Source organism: Nannospalax galili, unplaced genomic scaffold (genome assembly GCF_000622305.1).
Source record: "Nannospalax galili isolate Female #2095 unplaced genomic scaffold, S.galili_v1.0 scaffold842, whole genome shotgun sequence".
NCBI lineage: Eukaryota > Metazoa > Chordata > Mammalia > Rodentia > Spalacidae > Nannospalax > Nannospalax galili.
This window is the reverse complement of record NW_008349291.1, coordinates 1354949-1378693: the sequence shown is the minus strand read 5'-3', so window position 1 is coordinate 1378693 and position 23745 is coordinate 1354949. Positions and strand designations below refer to the sequence as shown.

The window sequence follows — 23745 nt, the reverse complement described above, 5'->3', positions numbered from 1 at the left end:
TGACAACACAGCAGACAGTAGCAGGGATATCAGAGTATAAGGGCTCTAGTGAGGGGAGGGAGGCTATGGGAGAGTGCTACCTGGGAAGTGGGTAAATAAATAAATAAATAAATAATAATTGAGATTCTAGGTTGGGCCTGTGAGGGCCTAGCCCCTTCCCTTGAGCACAGGAACACCCTCAAATCCATATTTGAGCCTAATGTAACAGGGCAGTCAGATCTAAGTGGTCCTGAGTGGAGGACCCGGGCTCAGCCTCCTGGGTAACTGGAATACAGGCCTGCACCACCAGGTCCAGTTAAATGCCTCTTCCTTCCTAAAGCAGTTAGGATTAGCATTAGGCTAGCAAAGCCCAAAGGATCTTCCCAGACTCCTACTCTGAGACATCTAAGGGCTCCTCTCCTCCCCACAACATCACTTCAGATCCCACCGCTGGATAACCCAACAATGGGCCTCCTTTCGAGTTCTGAGTCAGTATCTCAAAGTCCATAACCCTCCAGGAAGGATGGGGGTGGGGCTCAGCTTTCTGGACATCAGAGAATGACTCTTTGTCCAGACTCTCTGGTTCACAAAGGGCAGCTGGATTGGGCAGCAGGAGGGGGACAGGCCTCCTGTCACAACTACCCAGGGCACAGGATGAGGCCACTCCAACCAACATCCATCAGATGGTGAGACAGGGTTCCCCAGGCAGGAAGCTCTGCTCCACTCCTACTTGCGCATGGGAGTTGTAGTCCATGCCCCCCTCCCCAAGGTATGGAGGGCAGGCGATGCCATTGTCTCCACAGGTAATAGTTACCGCTCCACCATCAGTCCTGAGAGAGGGCCCATGGGAGTTTGTACTTCACACGGAAATCTAGCTGGCCAACAGCTCAGAAATTGGGCTTTTGTTTCCTGAGAGCCGATGGGAATTCAAGATTTAGTCTTTCAAAGTCTGATGGGATTTGGAGTCTTTAGAATCCAGGTGGCTGATGGGACTTGGGACTCTTTATGTCCCAGAGACTTATGGGATTTGGGAGTTTTTAAAAAGCTCTTGGAGTTGATGGGGGATGCAGTTTCTCTTTGGTGCACACTGTAATCGTTACTGCCTAAGAATGAATAAAAACTTGGGTTTCTTCAAAACAGAGGCTTATGAAAATTAGAGGCTTGGCTTTGGGGTGGGGGGCAAGGGGTGTAGGGTCTTTATTTCCCAGAGTTCTAGGGCAATTGTAGTTTCTGACGTCAAGTGCCAATGGAATTGCTTTATCACCAAAAAACAGCTAAGCGTTTGTTTGGGAATCTGCGCTACCCAGGACTAATAGAAATTGAGTTTTGGTTTCCTAGAGACTGGTGGCTTTTGGAATCACTGTCTCCTAGAGGCTCCTGGCAATTGAAGTCTCTCTCCTAGAGACTCATGGGAATTGGAGGTCCGTCCATGTCCCGTGTCGTTCCCCCCCACCCCAATTGCTGGGAATTGGGGTGCTCCATCTTCAGAAGAGGGAAAGCAGGCCCTTGGTCCACCACATGCCCCTTCCAGCCCTCTGCCCCGTCTGTATCTTTCAGGTACCTGGTTCTAGAGCACGTTTCTGGGGGCGAGCTCTTCGACTATCTGGTAAAAAAGGGGCGACTGACACCCAAGGAGGCCCGCAAGTTCTTCCGCCAAATTGTGTCGGCGCTGGACTTCTGCCACAGCTACTCCATCTGGTGAGGAGGCAGCTGGAGGGGGAGGTGGCTGAGGGTGGCCCGGGAGCCAGATCCCTGCATCCACATGCAGGACTGAGCAGAAACTAGTGTGGTTAGCCCTCAAACAAATCTTTTATCTTTTTTTGTAATTCTTGAGCTATAACTCACCAACCATACCAGTCACCCTTTTTGAAAAAGTATACACTTTAGTGGTTTTAAATATATTTTCAGCCTTGTGTGTGGATGCTATGTAATTTTAGAACTGCATTTTTTTTCTTGTCTTTTTTTGTGATTCTGGGCCTTGTGCATGCTAGGCAAGCAATCTGCCTGCCTTGATCCCTCCCTCCCTCCCTCTTTCTTTCTTTCCTTTCATTGCTGTTGTGTTTTTTGTTTCTAGTGTGAACAGAAAGAGTTTCATAGAAGTCAAGTCAGCTTGGAGCTCACCATGTAGACTAGGCTGCCCTCAAACCCATGGCAGCCCTCCTGCCTCAGCTTCCTGAATGCTGACATTACAGGTGTACACCACTATATGTAGACCAGGCTGGCCTAGATCTTATAAAGATCCTCTTGCCTCTACTTCCTAAGTGCTGGGATTAAAGGTATATGCCACCACACCCGGCTTTTTTTTTTTTTTTTTAATCTTTTTATCATTGGGGTGTGTGAATGTGGGCACATTTGCTTGAGGAAGTCAGAGGATAACTTGCAGGTGTCGGTTCCCTTGCACCATGGGGGTCCTGAGCATCAAACTCAGGTTGTCAGGCTTGACAACAAGTGCCTTTACCCCCTGAGCCATCTCACCAACCTTCTGTCCTACTTAAAAACGAACTCAAGGTTACTAAGATTTCATGCTATGCTTTCTTCTAGAAGTGTTAAGAATTTTGTTTGTTTGTTTGTAATCCTAGACAGAACCACAAGCATCAATGAGAATTTAGTCTACATAAAAAGTTGCAGGCCAGTCAGGGCTACATAGGAAGACCCTGTCTTAATAGAGGGAGTGGGGACTGGAGAGGTGGCTCAGTGGTTAAGAGTTATTACTGCTCTTGCAGAGGACCCAAATTCAATTTCCACCACCCAGCTCAGGTGGCTCATAACTACTGTAACTCCAGCTTCAGGGGGATCTGACACCTCTGACTTCTACAGCACTTGTACTCACATGCCTATTTCCATAGAAACACACATATACATAGATGTAATTAAAAATAAAAAGAAATATTTTTTAAAAAAGCAACCAAAAAGTTGGGCATGGTGGCATATACCTTTACTCCCAGGACTCAGGAGGCAGAGGCAGGCAGATAGATCTCTGAGTTCAAGGCCAGCCTGGTCTACAAAGCGAGTTCCAGGGCAGCTGGGGCTACAGGAGAACTCTGTCTCAAAAAGATCAGATAAATAAAGCTGGGCGTGGTGGCACACGCCTTTAATCCCAGCACTCGGGAGGCAGAGGCAGGCGGATCTCTGTGAGTTCAAGGCCAGGCTGGTTTACATAGTGAGTTCCAGGACAGCTGGGGCTACAGGGAGACCCTGTCTCAAGGAGAGCCCCCCCTCAAAAAAAGACCAGATAAATAAAAATAAAAAGCAACCAAAAATGTAACCCATTTAAATTTTCAACTCCTTTTTAACCAGACAGGGTGTCAAGTTCTGACAGTGGAGACTATAACCTCTAAGGGGCAATGAATGTTCAATATATTGTGTGACCCAGTTACTGACCACTCCAAATAAAAACTGTAGAATTCCACAGCCCACATCCCTTCAGGTGATCCTTAAATCTTGAGGACTTTGGTCCAGGAGTAAGAGGGTTGTAAGTGAGGGACCAGAGGCTTCCAGTGGCAATATCTTTTTATTACTTGATATGGAAATATTTTTATATTTTTGGGGAGGGAATAGGTGATAAGGGGCTTCCTACCATAGCTTACATTGGCCTGGTACTCAAAGCAATCCTGCCTCAGGCTCAGAGTGCTGGGATTACAGACATGAGCCACCATACCTGGCTGGGTTTTTTTTTTTTTTCAAAAATATTTATGTATTTTTGGAGAGTACACATTCACACCACTGGTCCACATGTGGAGGTCAGAGGACAACTTGCCGGTCCTTGCAACTATGTAGGTCCTGGGGATCAAACTCGGGCTGCCAGGCTTAGCAACAAGGACCTGCTGAGCCATCTCACTGGCCCAATTTTATTTATTTATTTATTTTATTTGTCTTTTTTGAGACAGGGTCTCCCTGTAGCCCCTGCTGGCCTAGAACTTGGTATGTAGAACAGGCTGGCCTTGAACTCACAGAGATCCACCTGCCTCTGCCTCTGGAATACTAGGATTAAAGGCTTTGTACACCACCACACCCAGCCAATTCTTATATTTCTAATAACGAATTCAGGACAGACACGGTGGTGCACACCTTTAATCCCTGCATGCAGGAAGCAGAGATAGATAGTTCAAGGCCATCCAAGACTACATAGTGAGACCTTGTCTATAAACAAACAAACAAACAAACAAATAAAATAAGTAGTTCAATATTAACCTTACTTACCTCTAAATATCTTACCTTGTGTCTATTTCAAGTATTTGATGATAAAATGCTATGGTATCTGGGCTCAAGTGGGGTATGGTGGTATATACCTATAACCTAAACACTTGGAGGCACTAGTTCAAGGCATGGTGACCCTCAGCTACATTCCAAATTTGAAGCCAGTCTGGGCTACATGAGGGCCTGAAACAGAAAAAAAAAATCTTTATTTTTGGACTTGCCTACAAAATAACCCCAGGATGGGGAGGCAGACATGGAATAAGATTTACCAAGTTGATAGGAAGCTTGGGATGGGTTTACAGGGCTGCTTTAGAATCTTCTCCCCTTTGGGATGTGTTTGTAATTGTCATAAAAAAGGCATGTAGGGGCTGGCAAGATAGGCCAGTGGGTAAAGGTGTTTACCATCAAGTCTGAGTTCAATACCCGGTACTCACATGGGAGAAAGGGAGTACTAACTCCTGTAAGTTGTTCTCCAGCCTCCACATGATGCCATGGCATGTGCGTGTACACATAAATAAATAATTGTAATTTTTAAAAATTAGATTCATGGGCTGGAGAGATGGCTCAGCAGTTAAGAGCACTGGGTGCTTTTGCAGAAGACCCAGGTTCCATTCCCAGCACCCACATGACAGCTAACAGTTGTAACTCCAGTTCCAGGGAATTTGATGCTTTCTTCTTGCCTCTGTGGGCACTGCATGTACATGGTGTACTTACATATATACAGGCAAAACATTCACACACATAAAATAAAAACAAAGAAAATATTTTAAAGAAAGACATGTAGAGCCAGGCCAGTTGCATATACCAGTTATCTCAACACCCAACAGACTAAGGCAGGAATATTGCTTCAAGTTTGAAGCCCACCTGAGCCACATATCCAGTAACAGGTGATCCAAGACACTACGTCAAGATCCTTTCACACACCACACACAGACACAAAAAGAAGGCCTGGCATGGTGGCACACACCTGTAAATCCCAGCACTTGAGAGGTGGAGGCAGGAGGATCAGGATTTCAAGGCCATCCTCTGCTACATAGCCAGTTTGAAGCTACCTGTGCTTTTCTTTAGAAAGCACCAGAGGCTGGACAGATGGCTCAGCAGTTAAGGGCACTGGCTGCTCTTGCAGAGGACCTGGGTTCAGGTCCCAGCACCCACCTAAATGGTAGTTTAAAATGTTTGTCTCCAGTTCCAGGGAATGTGCTGCCCTCTTCTGGCCTCTTTGGGCATTGCACACATGTGTTTCAGTTACAAAAGTGCAGACAAAACACTCATAAATTTATTTTTTTTTTTTTTTGAGACGGGGGCTCCCTAGAGCCCCAGCTGAGCCCCAGCTGTCCTGGAACTCACTATGTAGACCAGGCTGGCCTGAACTCACAGAGATCCGCCTGCCTCTGCCTCCCAAGTTTTGGGACTACAGGTATGTGCCACCAAGCCCGGCAAATTTTTTTTTTTTAAAAAACACTTGAGGCCGGGCGTGGTGGTGCACGCCTTTAATCCCAGCACTTGGGAGGCAGAGGCAAGTGGATCTCTGTGAGTTTGAGGCCAGTCTGGTCTACACAGTGAGTTCCAGGACAGCTGGGGCTACAAGAAGACCCTGTCTCAGAAAAAAGACAAAAAAAAAAAAAGCACTTGAGGGGCTGGAGAGATGGCTCAACGGTTAAGAGCACTGACTGCTCTTGCAGAGGACCCAGGTTTGATTCCCAGCAGCCATATGGCGGCTATGAACAGTCCTTAACTCCAGTTCCAGGGGAATCCGAAGCCCTCTTCTGACCTCCGCGGGCACTGCACAACACGGGTGCACTCACATACATGCAGGCAATAGACTCATACACATAAAATGAAAATTTTAAAAAAAAGCACTTGAGCTCGGCATGGTGGCACATGCCTTTTAACCCAGCACTCAGGAGGCAGAGACTGGTGGATCTCTGTAAGATCAAGGCCAGCCTGATCAACATAACAAGTTCCGGACCAGTTGGGGCTACAGGGAGACCCTGTTTCAAAAAAAGTACTAAATAGTACCCCTCTCAGAGCTAGTGAGTGGAGCTGGGCTCTCTTCGGAGCAGCCTAGGCTGACCCCCCCCACCCCATTTGTCTTAGCCATAGAGACCTAAAGCCTGAGAACCTGCTGTTGGATGAGAAGAACAACATCCGAATTGCAGACTTCGGCATGGCATCCCTGCAGGTGGGAGACAGCCTCCTGGAGACCAGCTGTGGGTGAGTTGGGAGCCCAACCCCTTGAGTCCCTCGGGAAGGGTCAGAAGCTTACCAGGAGTTCACCTCTCTCTCTTTCTCTCTCTCTCCCTTCCTTCCTCCTTCCCTCTTTCCAGGTCTCCCCATTATGCATGTCCAGAGGTGATCAAGGTGAGTACGGAGCAGGAGGAGGGTGAGGGGAGTGGATGAAGCAGGGGCAGTGAGGCAGTAGAAATGGCTCCTTCTCCCTTCCAGGGGGAAAAGTATGACGGCCGCCGGGCAGACATGTGGAGCTGTGGCGTCATCCTGTTCGCCTTGCTTGTGGTAAGTTGCCCCTTGCTGTTACAATGCAGCTGTAGCCTTACATGCATCATTATGTAAGGGTCATCTTCCGTGTATATGCGTGTGTGTGTGTGTGTGTGTAATATAATTTAATGATACATATATATGCCATATATATTATATATGGGGCTGGAGAGATGGCTCAGCGGTTAAGAGCACTGGCTACTCTTACAGAGGACCTGGGTTCAAATCCCAGCACCCACATGACAACTAACAACCATCCATAACTCCAGTTCCAGGAGATCCACCATCCTCTTCTTAAAAATATTTTGTTTATTAGCCGAACGTGGTGGTGCATGCTTTTAATCCCAGCACTCGGGAGGCAGAGGCAGATGGATCGATGTGAGTTCAAGGCCAGCCTGGTCTACATAGTGAGTTCCAGGACAGCTGGGGCTAAAGGGAGACCCTGTCTCAAAAAGACCAAAAAAAAATTTTTTTTGTTTATTATTTTTATTTTATGTGTATGTGTGTATTGCCTGCATGTAGGTAAGTGCACCCGTGTCATGCAATGCCTGCAGAGGTCAGAAGAGGCCATCGGATCCCCTGGGAATGGAGTTACAGACAGTTGTTAAGCTGCCTTGTGGAGGCAGGAGGTCATCCTGGGATTCGAACCCGGGTCTTCTGTAAAAACAACCAGTGTTCTTAACCACTGAGCAATCTCTCCAGCCCCCAACACCCTCTTCTGACCTCAACAGGCATTTCATGACACTGGTATACTACACACAGGTAACACACTCATACAGGAAAAATAATAACTAAAATTTTTTTTAAGTTTAAAAATAGGTATTATATATATACTCATATAACTGTATAATATAATATTATGTATATATAGTTTGTTTGGTTAGGTTTTTTTAATTCATTCCATTTGTTGAGATAGGACCTTGCTATGAAGCTGTGGCTGGCCTGTGCTCTCTATGTAGACTGGGCTGTCCTTGAATTCACAGAGATCCACCTTCCTCTGCCTCTCAAGTGCCGGGATTAAAGCTGTGCGGCACCAACCTGGCTTAGCCCTCAGCTATCTGTAGCCAATGGGGAAAAGACAAAGTTAAAAATCAAATCTGAATCTTGGGCAAGCAAGTCACTTGCTTCTGGAACCCTCAGTTTCCTCGCTGACACAGTGTGAATCATTATGGTACCCACAATTGTGAAGATTTAAACTAAATATTGTGGGGCTGGAGGGATGGCTCAGAGGTTAAGAGCACTGGACCTGGGTTTGGTTCCTAGCATCAACATGGCAGATAACCATCTATAACTCCAGCTCCAGGGTTTCGAACACCCTCTCTGGCCTCCATGGGCATTGCATACACAGGTACACTTACATATGTGCAGGCAAAACATTCATACACATAGAATAAAATTAAAATAAATTTTAAAATGTTTTCATAATGACATCTAACACATTATATGCTCATTAAAAATTTTTTAGATAATAAAAAAAAAAGGCTGGGGATATAGCTCAGTTGGTAGTACAGTGCATCCAGCATGCACAAAGTCATGCAGAGTCCCCAGCACCACATAAACAGACATGGTGTCCCACTCCTGTAATCCTAGCACTGGGAGGAAGTGGAGGCAGGAGGATCAGAGGTTCAAGGTCATCCTCATTTACATAATGAGTTCAAGTCCAGCCTAGGATATAGGAGAACCTGTCTCAAAAAGAAACAAAACAAAACAAAACAAAAAAACGTGGTGGGAAATGCTGGAGAGATGGCTCTGTGGTTAAAAGCACTTGCTGCTCTTCCAGAGGACCAGAGTTTGGTACCCAGCACCCACATTGGGTAGTTCACAACCACCTATAACTCCCAACTCCAGGGAATCTGATGCTGTCTTCTGGTTTCTACAGGCACTGCATGCCCATGCATATACCCACCCCTACACAGACACTCATGTACATACACATAATTAAAAAATAAATCTTTTTTAAAAAAGAAATGAAAAGATAAGAAATGGAAGGAAGACAGGAAGGAAGGAAGGAAGGAAGAAAGGATGAACACAGGAAAAGTAGAGCTGGTGAGATGGCTTAGATAAAGGCACTTGCCACCAAGTGTGATGACCTGATTTGGATTCTCAGGACCCATGTGGTAGAAGGAGAGAACTGACTCCTAGAAGCTGTCCTCTCATACACACACACAAATAAATAAGTAAATTAAATAAATAAATAAATAAATAGTATGGGGCTGGAGAGATGGCTCAGCGGTTAAGAACACTGACTGTTCTTGCAAGACCCAGGTTCGAATTCCGGCACCACATGGCAGCTAACAACTGCCCGTAACTCCAGTCCCAGAGGATCCAACAGCCTCTTCTGTCCTCTGTGGGCATTGCACAACATGGGTACACTTACCTACCTGCAGACATAACACTCATTCACATAAAAAATAAAATAAAATAAAATAAACAAAATGTTTAAAAAAAAAAAAAAAAAAAAAAACAAAACCTGGAACTAGAGAGATGGCTCAGCGGTTAAGAGCACTGGCTACTCTTGCAGAGAACCAGGGTTTGGTTCCCAGCATCCACATGGTGGCTGACAACCATCCATTAACTCCAGTTCCAGAGGAATTCCATACCCTCTTTTGACATCCACAGACATTGTCCAACATAGGTACATTACACACATGCAGGCAATACACTCATACAAATAAATAATAGTAATAAGTTCAAGGCCGGGCGTGGTAGCGCACGCCTTTAATCTCTGTCTGAAAAAGGCCAAAATAATAATAATAATAATAATTACAATATTTTTTTTAAAAAAAGAAAAAAGCCAGGTCTGGTGGCATATGCCTTTAGTCCCAGCACTTGGGAGGCAGAGGCAGGTGGATCTCTGAGTTCAAGGCCATCCTGGTCTACAAAGTGAGTTCCAGGCCAGCCGGGGCTACAGGGAGATCCTGTCTCAAAAAGACCAAAAAGAAAAAAACAGAGAAAGAAAAAGAAACGACGGCCAGGAATGGAAAGGTGTGGTGAGCAGGCTGAGGATATATATATATTTCCTTATAGCAAGAAGGGAACCTAGTTTTATCTAAGGAGTCAGATGAGGGTTCTTGGAGGTCGAATTGCACAAACAGAGTGATCCTGCAAGTCGGAGGACTTTCCCAAGTGTCCGGTTGCTTGTGGCATCTGAGCAGAATGGGCGCGGGGGCAGAGGACAAGGAGCAGGAACCCTTGACAGCTGATCTTGGAGTTAGGAAGCCTGGGTTTGATGCTGATGCAGGACGTTATGGCAGCGAGCCTTGGCTTCCTGTCCTCTGTGTGAGGATCCTATCAGGAAGGACTCTAGGACAGATTAAAAATAACAACCACAACCCAGCTGGTCCTCAGTATTCTATTGGATTCTATAGAATCACTGCAAACACTGAATTAATGAATAATGAATCAATGCTTCCAGGAAAAACGTAGCTTAGTTCCTTCTGCCCTCTGGTCACAACACTTTGTCAAAGCCAGCCAGTCATTACCTGAAGTTGTCTTTGTGCATTTTTTGTTGTTTGCTTGTTTGTTTGCAGTGTTTAGGGGTGGATCTCAGGGCCTTGTACATGCTAGTGAGCCCTTTACCACTGAGATGCACTCCTAGCTCTTCACTGGTGGGGTCTAGACAAGTGCTGTACCACTGAGCTACATCCCGAGCCCTGCTTTTACTTCTTATTTTGAGACAGGGTCTTGTTAAGCTGCCCAGGCTGGCCCTGAATTCACTGTTGTAGCTCAGGCAAGCATTTTACATTTTTAATATTTTTTAAAGGACTTAAAATTTTTTTTTTGTGGGAGGAGGGTGGGATTATGTGTGCCGGCCCAGTATTTCACTTGAGAGACAGAGGCAGGCAGATCTCTATGAGATCCAGGCCAGCCTGGTCTCCAAAGCGAGTCTAGGCCAGCTGGGGCTTCAGGGAGATCCTATCTCAAAAAGACAAAAAAAACCCTAAGGTGTGAGTGTTTTGCCTACATGTATGTAAGTGCACCCATGCATGCAATGCCCATGGAGGCCAGAAGAGGGTTTTGGGTCCCCTGGAACCAGAGCTACAGATGGTTGTTAGCCCCTCATTATGGAACTTTTGAACAAAGTGTATTTTAGTGATTTCCTCCCCCGACCTCCACCCCCTGCCATCCTTGAAGCACTCTTGTAGACTCCCTCCCCCTGCCCCCCTGCCCCCCCAGTCTCTTTTTCTCTTTCTTACTGTATAACCCATGCTGGACTGGAACTCACCATGTAGCCCAGGCTGGAATGAAATTTGCAGGGATCCTCCTGCCTCAGCCTCCTGGAAACTGGGATTATAAACATGTTCATCATGTCTGGCAAACACAGTGTTGTTAAGTGTGGTCAGTAATAAAACCAACATTCCCTTCCCTTCCTTTCTTCCTACCTTCCTTTCTTTCGATGACCATTTTTGTTTTGTTTTTGTTTTTATGGGTATGTCTGTGTATGTAAGCCAAGCATGTATGGATGCCTGTGGAAGCCAGAAGAGGGCACTGGGTCTCCTGGAGCTGGAGTTACAGGTGATTGTGAGCCACCTAATATTATGGGTGCTTGGGTACTAGACACTGAACTGGGGTCCTCTGGAAGAGCAGCAAGTGCTTTTTTTTTTTTTTTTGGTCTTTTTTGAGACAGGGTCTCCCTGTAGCCCCAGCTGGCCTGGAACTCACTATGTAGACCAGGCTGGCCTTGAACTCCCAGAGATCCACCTGCCTCTGCCTCTTGAGTGCTGGGATTAAAGGCATGCACCACCTTGCCCGGCTCACAGCAAGCACTCTTAACCACTGAACCATCTCTCCAGTCCCAAAGCTTTTCTCTTTTATAGTATCAGAGTCTGAACCTAGGGACTAGTGCATGTGAGGACTAGTGCATCTAGGTCTTACTATGTCGTCCTGCCTGGCTTGGAATTCATTTTGTAGACCAGGCTGACCTTAATCTTGCAAGGATCCTCTTGCCTCTGCCTCCTGGGCACCGGAATTACATGGTACCCAGCCTTTCACCTGTCTTACTGATGTGTCCAGTTATTTTATTTTTTCCATTTTCATGTGTGTGGTGTGCATGTATGTATGCATGTTTGCATGTGTATGGGCACATGTGTGCATGGGTGCATGTATATGGCGACATTGATGTTGGGAATCATCCTCCATCACTCTTCCACCTTATTCAATGAGGCAAGTTCTCTCAATCAAACCCAGAGTTCACCGATATCCAGCTTGCTCTCTGAGGATCCCATCTCCATCTTCCAGTGTAGGAGTTACAGGCCCAACTGGCACTTACCTGGGTTCTGGGGATCTGAACTCTTGTCCTCATACCTGGGGGGCAAGTACTTGCCACTGAACCATCTCAACAGCCCCTGATACATCCATATATGTATCATCTGTCTCCCTCCAAAACAGAACTTCGACTCATTCAGTGGCTGAGGCTTAGTCACTGAGCATCAGTGTGTACCAGCTGTCTAAGGCAAACTCCATGAGGACAGGAGCGTGGTTTTGCCCCATGCTTCATTTATAGTGACTTGATGAGAAGCTGGGACGTGGGCTGGTGAGATGGCTCAGCACGTAAAGGTACTTGCATCCAAACCTGATGACCTGAGTTCCACCTCTGGGACCCACGTGGTAGGAGGAACCAGACCTACACACACACACACACACACACACACACACACACTAAATACATAAATAAATGTAATTTGGAAAAGACTTAAAAGACACTGGGATGTATGAAGGACTCAATCAACTGTTGAGTGCTGAACAATAGCCCACAGTTGGAGAATTCTCACAGTAGGCCCTGCACTGTACAGTGAGATCACTCCTGTAAAGTGGATAGCCTTAGGACCCATCCTGTTTTCAGAAAAACAGGGTTTTCCTATGTAGACCAAGCTGGCCTTGAACTTACAGTGAGCTTTCAGTGTTGGGATTACAGATATGTGTCACTATCCCTGGAGTAGAAACCTGTTTTTAAGGAATAACCTCTTGCTGCAACCTCAGCCCTCTCTCTCTCCTCTTTTTTTCTCTCTCTCTCTCTCTCTCTCTCTCTCTCTCTCTCTCATATATATATATATCTCAATCCCTCCCTCCTGCCCTCCCAGAGACTCATGCCTAGTGCACTATCCCTGAACTATATCTTCAGACCTTTTTAATTTAATTTTTTGGCTTGTTTTTGAGATACTGCTCCATTGCAAATCCTTACATGTTACATAGTAGGCATCCTTGAACAAATTTCTGAGCTCTCCTATGTGCCTCAATTTCTCTGCTGAAAAATGAGGATTTTTGGTTTGGGGTTTTGTTGGGAGGAATCTCGTATTTTCTTTTGAGACAGGGCATCACTACATAGCACTGGCTGACCTGGAACTCCCTGTGTAGCCAGGCTGGCTACAAACTCACAGAGATCTGCCTGCCTTTTGCCTCTGCCTCCTATGTGCATTGTTTTTTTTTGCTTGAGACAGTCTCATATCAACTGGGCTGGCCCTGAACACGCAGTGTAGCCAGATATGACCTTGGATTTCTGATTCTTCTGCCTCTACCGCCCAAGTGCTGGGGATCAAACCCAGGGCCACGGGTATACTAGGCAGGCATTCTACCAAGTATACAGCCCCATAGATGAGGACATTAAGAGTGCTCTGTCTCGTGTGCCTGTGGTGAGGGCGAAATGTGTGAATTCATCAGAAGTGCTTGGAACCTCACCTGCCCAATCTTACACTCCACCTGAGGGGTCTTGATTGCATCATGCACAGGGGGCACTGCCCTTTGATGACGACAACCTGCGTCAGCTACTGGAGAAGGTGAAACGCGGCGTCTTCCACATGCCACACTTCATTCCTCCTGATTGCCAGAGCCTTCTGAGAGGGATGATTGAAGTGGAGCCCGAAAAAAGGCTCAGTGTAAGTTAGTGGGGACGGATAGAGGGCAGAATCCTTAGGGGTGCCGTAGGATGAGTGTCCAGGGCTGGCCTGTCAATCCTTGGAGGGGCTCACTGGGTTCGATGCAATCTGGAGGGCCAGCTAAATATGTTCTTGCAAACTGAAGAGGAAGCTATCCAAGATTTGACCCAGGTTGTGGGGGAGGGCACATGTGTGGATTGGCCCAGAGCTGAACAGGCAGGCAGGGCACTACTTAGTGTGGAAAACTATTACCCTGGACATGGATGAGATATGTGATATGTCTTCCTGCCCCTGGCTGGAGAAGCAAGGTTTTAGGGACCTCCCAGTATCAACCCCAATCAACTAATTGCTGGCCTACTGTGTGTATATGATCTCATTTCTGCTTCTCCCTGACTCCCCCTCACAGCTGGAGCAAATTCAGAAACATCCTTGGTACCTGTGAGTAAGAGGGAACTGGACAGCTGGGTACATGGGAGAAGGGCATAGGGGCTCATACACAGACCAAAGGGTAGGAGGCTAGAGTCCTGAATGGGGATTGGGACATGTTTCCAGTCTCCACCTTCTGGGTCCTGGCACAGAGGAACAAAGCTGAAGAAGGGGGTTTGAGGACCAGAGGGAGGAGGGGGCTTAGGACTCCAGGACTCCAGGTATGAGGGAGGAGAGCTGGGGCCTGGACTCCAGGTCTGAGGGAGGAGGGCTGGGGCCTGGACTCCTGGGTCTGAGGGAGGAGGGCTGGGCCTGGACTCCTGGGTCTGAGGGAGGAGGGCTGGGCCTGGACTCCTGGGTCTGAGGGAGGAGGGCTGGGGCCTGGCTCCTGGGTCTGAGGGAGGAGGGCTGGGGCCTGGATCCCTGGGTCTAAGGGAAAAGACTAGGCCTTAATTGTCTGGGTCTGAGGGAGTGGAGCTGGGGTCCAAGATCCCAAGAGAGGAGAAGTCTGGCTCCAGGGACCTACGCCTAGGATTGAAGAAGGCTCTGTCACAGATGCAGCTTTCTCAAAGGTGTTTCTTCACTTTCAGGGGCGGTAAACACGAACCAGATCCTTGCCTGGAACCAGCCCCAGGCCGCAGGGTAGCCATGCGGAGCCTGCCTTCCAATGGAGAGCTGGACCCTGACGTTCTGGAGAGCATGGCGTCACTGGGTTGTTTCAGGGACCGCGAGCGCCTGCACCGAGAACTGCGCAGCGAGGAGTAAGCCCGGCCTCCCACCTTGCACAGGCACCCCACTTCCCTTGAGTAGTGGGTTGAGGCAGTTCGCTAGACAGCCAGAGGGGGGCGCACCGCGTCGCGGCGTCAGTGTGTTAAGAGTACTGGTAAATGCTTGTTTGAACAGTGTCATCCTTAAGTAGAATTTAACATATACTTAGTAAGTACTCAAATGTCAGCTATTATGCTATTGAGTAAAATGAAGTTGGGATGCACATTAGACCATAGGAAACCAACCATACTGAGATGTGGGAAAATGGCACTGGGGGCAGAATTACAGGGAACCACAGCATCTGGGAGGGGATAAGTCCTCCTTTGTGCACTGATTTATTTCTTTCTATTAAATTTTTGTTATATTTACTTATTGGGGAGGGACACATACCAAGGCACAGGTGTGGAAGTCAGAGGACAACTTGGTGGAGTTGGTTCTGTACTTCTACGTATGGGGTCCTAGGGAATCAAACTCGGGTTGTCAGGTTTGATTGCAAGTACGTTTAACCCACTGAGCCACCACACCAGCCCTGGGCACTGATTTCTGACGTCAGTCCTCTCTTTAAACCACCCCTCTCTCCCCTGTCTTAGGGAAAACCAAGAAAAGATGATCTATTATCTGCTTTTGGATCGGAAAGAGCGGTATCCCAGCTGCGAAGACCAGAACCTGCCTCCACGGAATGATGTTGGTGAGGAGGCAGATCCGGGAGTCTAGATCCCAGGATTCTAGAGGGAGGAAGGTGCTGTAGGCCCTGGCTTTCTCTGTTCAGCTAGATGTTTATGAGAACCTCTCTCTGCTCTGGGCCTTAGTTTCCCCATCTGTTTACAAGGCAGTTGTAGAGGTGCTGTTGGGCAACTGTAGTACTGCTGGACAAATCTGACTGCTAAGTGGGTTAATACTCTTCTGCCTTCAGACCCACCTCGGAAACGTGTGGATTCCCCCATGCTGAGCAGACACGGGAAGCGGAGGCCAGAGCGGAAGTCCATGGAAGTCCTGAGCATCACAGATGCTGGGAGTGGTGGCTCTCCAGTGCCCACCAGAAGGGCTTTGGAGATGGCCCAGCACAGTCAGAGGTGAGAGCCCTCCAGATGAATCTTCAGTCCCCGAATATGAAGACAGTAGAGGGTGTTAATTACATCCTGCTCAACCTCAAGTGTGCTGTGTGCCTGGGGACTAACTACCTCCCCTGCCTGGAGGCTTTATTTCATCTGGAGGACAGTGGAAATGAAGGAACATCTGAATCTTTAAATTTTCCTGCCTGAAATTTTTCTTTTAACTGTGAAACAGATCTCGCAGCGTGAGTGGAGCCTCCACCGGTCTGTCCTCCAGCCCTCTGAGCAGCCCAAGGGTAAGGCCAGGCCTTAGAGAGGGCGGGGGTGAAGTCACTGGACTACAATTCCCAGCATGCCTCGGGGCCCTACTCCCCATGGCGCCTGAGCCAATGATGCTCGCAAAGCCTCCCGGAAGTTGTAGTCTGCCATCTCACCAGGTCCTGCTCCTACACAGAGTCCGGTCTTTTCCTTCTCGCCGGAGCCAGGCGCTGGAGACGAGGCAAGAGGTGGAGGCTCCCCGACTTCCAAAACACAGACGCTGCCTTCTCGGGGCCCCAGAGGTGGGGGCGCCGGGGAGCAGCCACCGCCCCCCAGTGCCCGCTCCACACCATTGCCTGGACCCCCGGGCTCCCCGCGCTCCTCCGGTGGGACCCCCTTGCACTCACCTCTGCACACACCTCGGGCCAGCCCTACTGGAACCCCGGGAACAACGCCACCCCCCAGCCCAGGTGGTGGTGTCGGGGGAGCTGCCTGGAGAAGTCGCCTCAACTCCATCCGCAACAGCTTCCTGGGCTCTCCTCGCTTCCACCGGCGCAAGATGCAGGGTACGGTCTCAGAGGATACAGTGCTGGGGTTGTCAGCTGCGGGGGTTCTCATGCGGGGAGGAGAGACTGAACATTTGATCCTCCAGGAGGTCACCCTGGAGGGCTCCAAGTCTACTTTTGTCCCAAGACAATGCAGGTGGTGGGATTTGGGGGAAGAGGAGATGGGGCCTCCAACTCAAAGGCACTTCCTTCTGTTCTCTGGATCATCTACCTTCTCATTGGTCCATGGAGCTTGAGCTTTGCATCAGAAGGTGTGGTCTAACTAACTCCCCAGCTTCCCTAAAAGACCAGTCAACAAGCTACTTGGACTTTAGGGTCAGAGAGTCATTTGGGAGGTAGTACACCCACAGGGGCCTGGACCCCTGGGAAGAAGGGACACACACTGGCTTCTAGGATGATAGACAAGTGTTGACCACTTTCTCTCCCCTCCTCTACCCAGTCCCCACTGCTGAGGAGATGTCCAGTTTGACACCAGAGTCCTCTCCCGAGTGAGTCCAACAGGGAAAGAGTGGGAATGGAGGGGATTCGGCTCTCGTCACCTTCCTGACCCTTCTCCTTCTGCCCCCCTCCACCTAGGCTGGCAAAACGCTCCTGGTTTGGGAACTTCATCTCCTTGGACAAAGAAGAACAAATATTCCTTGTGCTAAAGGACAAACCACTCAGCAGCATCAAAGCGGACATTGTCCATGCCTTTCTGTCGGTGAGGCCCCTGGGAGCCCCATCAACCCTGTCTACCACAGAGCTACAAACCCCAGGGGACCCGCATTCTATCCCAGGCCCCACTTCCTCCTGGGACTTAGGGATTTGTAGTTTTTCAGCAAGAGTCAAGCTTGGTCAGTATGGGACAGGAGGCAGGAACAGATTATTTGGCCCAAAGCCTAAAAATAAAACAAGATCTGAAACGATGGAAGATTCCCAGATATTAATAGAAGACATTGCCATGCCGTGCCACCAGATCTGAGGAAATACTTTTCTCAGTGGACTTTAAGGATGTCTGCTTACCACTGGACCTACACTTCTTTGCTGTAGAGCTGATGGGACTTGTATTTTTGTAGATACATGTCTTGTGGAGGGAGGGAGGAAAAGAAAGGTGTGTTTCATATAGTGCTGAATCCTGGAGCTGTCTCAGATATGAGATTCCACATGAAGTTAGGATTTGGTTGTTCATCCATTCCTTTGCTAGCCGGATGAATTATAGAGCAGAAGAAACTACAATCCTCGGCAGACAATAGGTTTTCCCAAGGCCCTTTTTTGCTATTCTTTCCCCCCCCCCCCCCGTGGCTGATGGGACTTGTAGTTCTTTGGGCAGAGCAGGTTGTTTTTAGACTCATACCATCCTCGTGTTCTCACCTTCCAGATCCCCAGCCTGAGTCACAGTGTGCTGTCACAGACCAGCTTCAGGGCTGAATACAAAGCCAGCGGTGGCCCCTCCGTCTTCCAGAAGCCTGTCCGCTTCCAAGTGGACATCAGCTCCTCTGAGGGTCCAGAGCCCTCACCCCGAAGAGATGGCAGCAGTGGGGGTGGCATCTACTCCGTCACCTTTACTCTCATCTCAGGTGAGTCTCTCTTGGCCAAACTTGGGCTATGGGAGGGCAGCAAGAGGGAAGACAGGAAGTGGTACTAAAAGGTGCTGGTTCTGTGAGCCCCCACCCCAACATGCTTTACTTTCCCATTCTGTTCATGGGTGTACATAATGAAAGATTATTTCATGGAAAATGCTAAGGTTTTAGTAGTCACTCATTTTATGAAGGAAGAAACTACAGAGCTCCTCATCTCCCCTGTACTAGGAGAGCAAGCTTATTGACCCCAAACATCAGTGTCCTACTCAGACCAGACATCATCAATCTATCGATACACTGCTCTCTGAACTCTCTTGGCAGCCTCGACTAATCAAAAGTTGGCCTGAGAAGAAAAACCACAGGAATGCCTTGTTTCTAATTCCTGGTTCCTGAGTCTTAATCATGGGAGTCTGGATAACAAGAAATGCTTTCTTCTGTTTGTGCTTTTTGTCACCAATTTTAATATGGTGTGGTCAGGAGATGAGTTTGCTGCCCGAGTTTCTGAAAATCAGGCTGTGGTGAATTGGCATCACCAAAATGAATTAGGACTCTCTTACTGTTTTTTCTCTCTCCTAAAGACTGATAAATGGACCTTTCTCCATTTAAAGTTGTTTTTTTTGTTGTTGTTGTTGTTTTTTGGTCTTTTTGAGACAGGGTCTCCCTGTAGCCCCAGCTGTCCTGGAACTCACTATGTAGACCAGGCTGGCCTTGAACTCACAGAGATCCGCCTGCCTCTGCCTCCCAAGTGCTGGGACTAAAGGCATGCGCCACCATGCCCAGCCTCGTTTTGGTTTTTTTTAAATAATATTTTTATTTATTTTGTATGTACGTGACAAGTTTGGAGGTCAGAGGTCAATTTGAGGAATCAGTTCTCTCTTTCTGCCATGGGTCCCAGGAATTGAACTCAGGTTGTCAGACTCAGGGGCAAGTGCCATTACCCACTGAACCATCTTGCTAACCCAAGATTTTTTTCCCCTTCCACTTATTTTTCTTGTATTTCTGGTTCTCCTCGGCCTTAAGGAAATTTGAATGAGCAACGATACCTAGTTAAATAGAAAATGACGCCTATTGTTGTGTGTGTGTGTGTGTGTGTGTATATATGTCTTTTTTGAGACAGGGTCTCCCTGTAGCCCCAACTGGCCTGAAACTCACTATGTAGACCAGGCTGGCCTTGAACTCACAGAGATCCGCTTGCCTTTGCCTCCCAAGTACTGGCCCACCTATTGTTATTTTAAATGTAAGATGTCTGAGTTTGATTGTATTCCTTAAATGCAACATAGAGAACCATTTGGGAATCTTGGTTGAAAGCAGTCCCCAACAGAGTAGGGGAGATTAACAGTTAGAAGAAGAGAGTCTTGCATGGTGGAGAGGCCTTGCCTGCCTCCACCCTGGGTCACTGTGTTTCCTGCCTGCCCATCCCCTCAGGTCCCAGCCGTCGGTTCAAGCGAGTAGTGGAGACCATCCAGGCACAGCTGCTGAGCACTCATGACCAACCCTCTGTGCAGGCCCTGGCAGGTAGGTGGTGGGACTGCTGGTGATGGACACATATCCAGGGTAACCAGGTGCAAATAAGGTCCTCTGTGCTGTGTGGAAGCCAGGCCTACAGTTTGGACTTCTTGGTCAGTATCTTGATGAGGCCTCCCCTGCACTGTTGGGAGCAGGTTTCCCCAAGAGGCTGGGGCCTGAGAAGGGACTTCCTTACAACCTGGAAGCCCTATGGGGACAGTGGCCTCTGTGTTGAAAGCAGTGGAATGTGTCACTGTAGAGGTGACACAGAGGTGACATCACAGAGGTTTAGATCTCTGCACTGTAGGAAGGTGACCAGCTGTCCTTGTGTGCCTGGAACTAGGGCATGGAGGTGGGGCATGACTTCTGGTCTAAAACCAGGACAAGTTGGTGGCCTTCTTTGCAGGACTCCAACGTTACGGGCAGTCAAGGACATAGTTCTTTTTTTTTTTTTTTAATTTTTTTATTTATTATTTTTATTTTACATGTATGTATGTATGTATGTATTTATGTATTGTCTGCATGTAGGTAAGTGTATTTGTGTCATGCAATGCCCGTGGAGGACAGAAGAGCCTGCCAGATCCCCTGGAACTGGAGTTTCAGACAGTTGTTAGCTGCCATGTAGGTGCTGGGATTCGAACCTAGGTCTTCTGCAAGAACAACCAGTGTTAACCGCTGAGCCATCTCTTCAGCCCCAAGGACATAGTTCTTCTCTGGCAACCAGTGGGCCAAGCTGAGGCCAGGCCACAGGAAGCCTTGTTGCTAAAGTGTTGCAATCAGTTCTGGTTATGATAAGAGAATAACATAAACTGACTGGTGGTTAGCTCAGAAGTAGAATGCTAGAATCCTCAGTCCAGAAAAAAAGGAACAGGAAGCCAGGTGTGGAGGTGCACACCTGTAATCCCAGCACTCAGGAGACTGAGGCCGGGGGATTGCCATAAGTTCAAGGCATACTTGAGCTACTTAGTAAAAGTTTGCCTCAAAGCAAACACAGGGCTGAGGATGTAGCTCAGCTGGCATGCCTACCATGCATTAAAACAATACATAAATGGGGTGTGGCGACCCACACCTGTAATTCGAGCAGCTTTGGAAGTGGAGTCAGGAGGATCAGAAGTTGAAAGTCATCCTCAACTATATATGTCTGAGTTAGAGGCCAACCTATCGCAGAAGCAAATAAAAGCCAAGAATTTTTGGTTTGGGTTTTTTTGGGGGGAGGGGCTTGAGACAGGGTCTTCCTATAGCCCCAACTGGCCTGGAACTCACCATGTAGACCAGATTGAACTCAGTCTCACAGAAATCTGCCAGCCTCCTGAGCTCTGGAACTAAAGGTGTGTGCCACCATGCCTAACTGGTTGTTTGTTTTGAGTCAGGGTCTTAATGTGCAGCCGTGGCTGACCTAGAACTCACTACATAGACCAGGCTGGCCTTGAGGTCACCTGCCACTACCTCCTGAGTGTTAGGATTAAAGGTGCACACCACCATGCCCAGCTTGGTTTTGTGTTTTTGAGACAGGGTGTCATGCATCCCAGACTCGTCTCAAACGTGATGTGTACCTAAACATGATCTTGAATGGCTGATCCTCCTGCCTCTGCCTCTGCCTCCTGAGTGCTGGGATTATAGGCATGCACCACCAATCTGGCTTTTGCTGAGATCTTTTACCCCATAGTATAAGGTGTGTCTGCCATAGCAACTAATGATGATGGCAATTCCTAAGTGAAGGGAGCCCTTATTGGGAATGCTGGTGTGCCAGGCACACTGTAATCACCAGGGGGCAGTCGTCTCCACTGGGCGAGTCCCTTGAAATCATCCTGAAGCCTTCTGTCTTCCTCCCAGGCCCTCAGCTCCCATCCTCTGTGGAAGGAAGCAGGCACAGGGAATCTAGCAGTGAAAACAGGACCTGACTCTTGACTCTGACAGGGCTAGTCTTACCCATGACCTCATTCCCAACAGCTGCCCTCAACACACACGACCACAAAGTTGGTAGCTGAAATGCTACAAATTTTTCATCGTGCAGTCCTGGAGGTGAGGCACGCCCAGGCTGACATCAGGGTGTCCCAAGGGCCATCCTCTTGCATTGTGCAGCTCCCACCTTTCCCTGTTGCCACTGACACTGCTCTGACCCTGGCACTACTGGTTCATTTAAGAACTTGTGTGACTAAGCGGGGTCTACTCAGATAATCCAAGACAATGTCCCTGCCTACAGGGATCATCTTTAATCACAGCACAAGGTCTCAATGGTCTCACAGATTCCTTTCTTTAAAATGTGAATATCTGTGGTGGACACCATTATTCAGCCTACCTCAGCCCCCGCATCAGGCATTTGACAGTGAGAAGACATTTTTGGCTGTCTCACATGGACGGTGGGAAGATGTCATTGGTATCTAGTGGATGAGGACTAAGGGTCACTGTGAAAATCCTGTTACTCACAGGATGCCCCTCACAACAACCCCAGTCTTCTGCAAGAACAGTGTTCTTAACCACTGCGCCATCTCTACAGCCCCATCAATATATTTTTTAAAAGACTTATTTTATTTTTAATTAAGTGTATATATGTGTGTATGTACATGTGAGTGCAGGTGCCTTCGGAGGCCAGAAGAGAGCATCAGATCCTCTGGAACTGAAGTTACAGGTGGTTGTGAGCCACCTGATACAGGTGTTGGGAACTGGACCTCTGCAAGAACAGAACAGCAAATGCTCTTAACCACTGAGCCATCCCTCCAGCCTCTCAAACTGACAGTATTAACCTTCATAACATTCTCTCTATGGTTCCTTGGGGCAAACAGAAAGCAAATTAGGCCCATTGGACCCCTTTGCCAAGGAAAGCTGGCCTTAACACTCAGGATCCCACTAGGAACCACCCTCAAAGGTATAGTATGAACTGGTACTCCAAAGCTTTAACCATTTGTCTTTTAATGAGGAAAGATGCTCTGGAAACAGATACTGGTTACTCTGGCAACAAGACAGTATATACTTCCTCTACCCCCAAACAAGCAGCATCTATTTTATTTATTTGCTCTAAAAAAAATATTTTAGAGCCAGGTGTGGTGGCGCATGCCTCTAATCCCAGCACTTGGGAGGCAGAGGCAGGCGGATCTCTGTGAGTTCGAGGCCAGCCTGGTCTACATAGTGAGTTCCAGGACAGCTAGAGCTACAGGGAGACCCTGTCTCAAAAGGCCAAAAGAAAAAAAAAAATTTCAGCCAGGCATGGTGACACTTGCCTTTAGTCCCAGCACTCAGGAGGCAGAGGCAGGCAGATCTCTTGAGAGTTCAAGGCCAGCCTGGTCTACATACTGAGTTCCAGGCCAGCTGGGGCTACAGGGAGAAGAGACCCTGTCTCAAAAACAAACAAACCAAAAAAACAAAAACAGAATGTATTATTTTTATTCTATGTGTGTGAGTATATTGCCTGCATGTACCTAAGTGCACCTGTGTAGTGCAGAGCACACATGGAGGTCAGAAGAGGGTGTTGGAGTCCCTGGAACTGGAGTTATGGATGGTTGTAAGCTACCATGTGGGTGATGGGATTCAAACCCAGGTCTTCTGCAAGAAGAGCCAAGTGCTCTTAACTGCTGAGCCATCTCTCCAACCCCTATTTATTTGCTTTTTTTTGTGGTGTTTTGTTTTGTTTTGTTTTTGAGACAGGGTCTTACTAAGCAGCCCTGACTGGCCTGGAACTCGCAGAGATCCACCTGCCTCTGCCTCCTAAGTGCTGGGATTAAAGGCATGTACCACTATGCATCACTGATTTACTTTTAAATTATATATATATATGTTTTGCCTGCACATAAGTGCACCATTTGGATGCAGTGCCTGTGGGGGCCAGAAGAGGGTGCCGGATCCATGAAACTGGAGTTAAAAGTTGATGGTTAGCCACCATGTGGCTCCTGGGAACTGAACCCAAGTCCTCTGGGAAAGCAGCCAGTGCTTTTAACTGCTGAGCCATGTCTCCTGCCCCAGCATCTTTTTATTTTATTTTTTTTATTTATTTATTTATTTATTTATTTATTTATTTATTTATTTATTTCCCTGTAGCCCCAGCTGTCCTGGAACTCACTATTTAGAGCAA

At 47.8% G+C, this 23745-nt stretch overlaps 1 protein-coding gene across 2 annotated transcripts in view; it reads left to right on the top strand.

Moving 5' to 3' along the window:
- Window positions 1-23745, top strand: part of Brsk1 (BR serine/threonine kinase 1) — a 30824-nt gene that overhangs the window by 2893 nt on the left and 4186 nt on the right. For both annotated transcript variants that reach the window (XM_008846663.2, XM_008846665.3), the window contains 15 exons: window positions 1537-1677; window positions 6274-6390; window positions 6504-6537; window positions 6622-6690; window positions 13398-13544; window positions 13951-13982; window positions 14561-14731; window positions 15329-15426; window positions 15652-15811; window positions 16026-16086; window positions 16245-16614; window positions 17054-17102; window positions 17191-17314; window positions 17972-18170; window positions 19599-19688. In XM_008846663.2, the coding sequence (XP_008844885.1) occupies window positions 1537-1677; window positions 6274-6390; window positions 6504-6537; window positions 6622-6690; window positions 13398-13544; window positions 13951-13982; window positions 14561-14731; window positions 15329-15426; window positions 15652-15811; window positions 16026-16086; window positions 16245-16614; window positions 17054-17102; window positions 17191-17314; window positions 17972-18170; window positions 19599-19688 (1862 nt within the window). The remainder of the gene's footprint in view (window positions 1-1536; window positions 1678-6273; window positions 6391-6503; window positions 6538-6621; window positions 6691-13397; window positions 13545-13950; window positions 13983-14560; window positions 14732-15328; window positions 15427-15651; window positions 15812-16025; window positions 16087-16244; window positions 16615-17053; window positions 17103-17190; window positions 17315-17971; window positions 18171-19598; window positions 19689-23745) is intronic.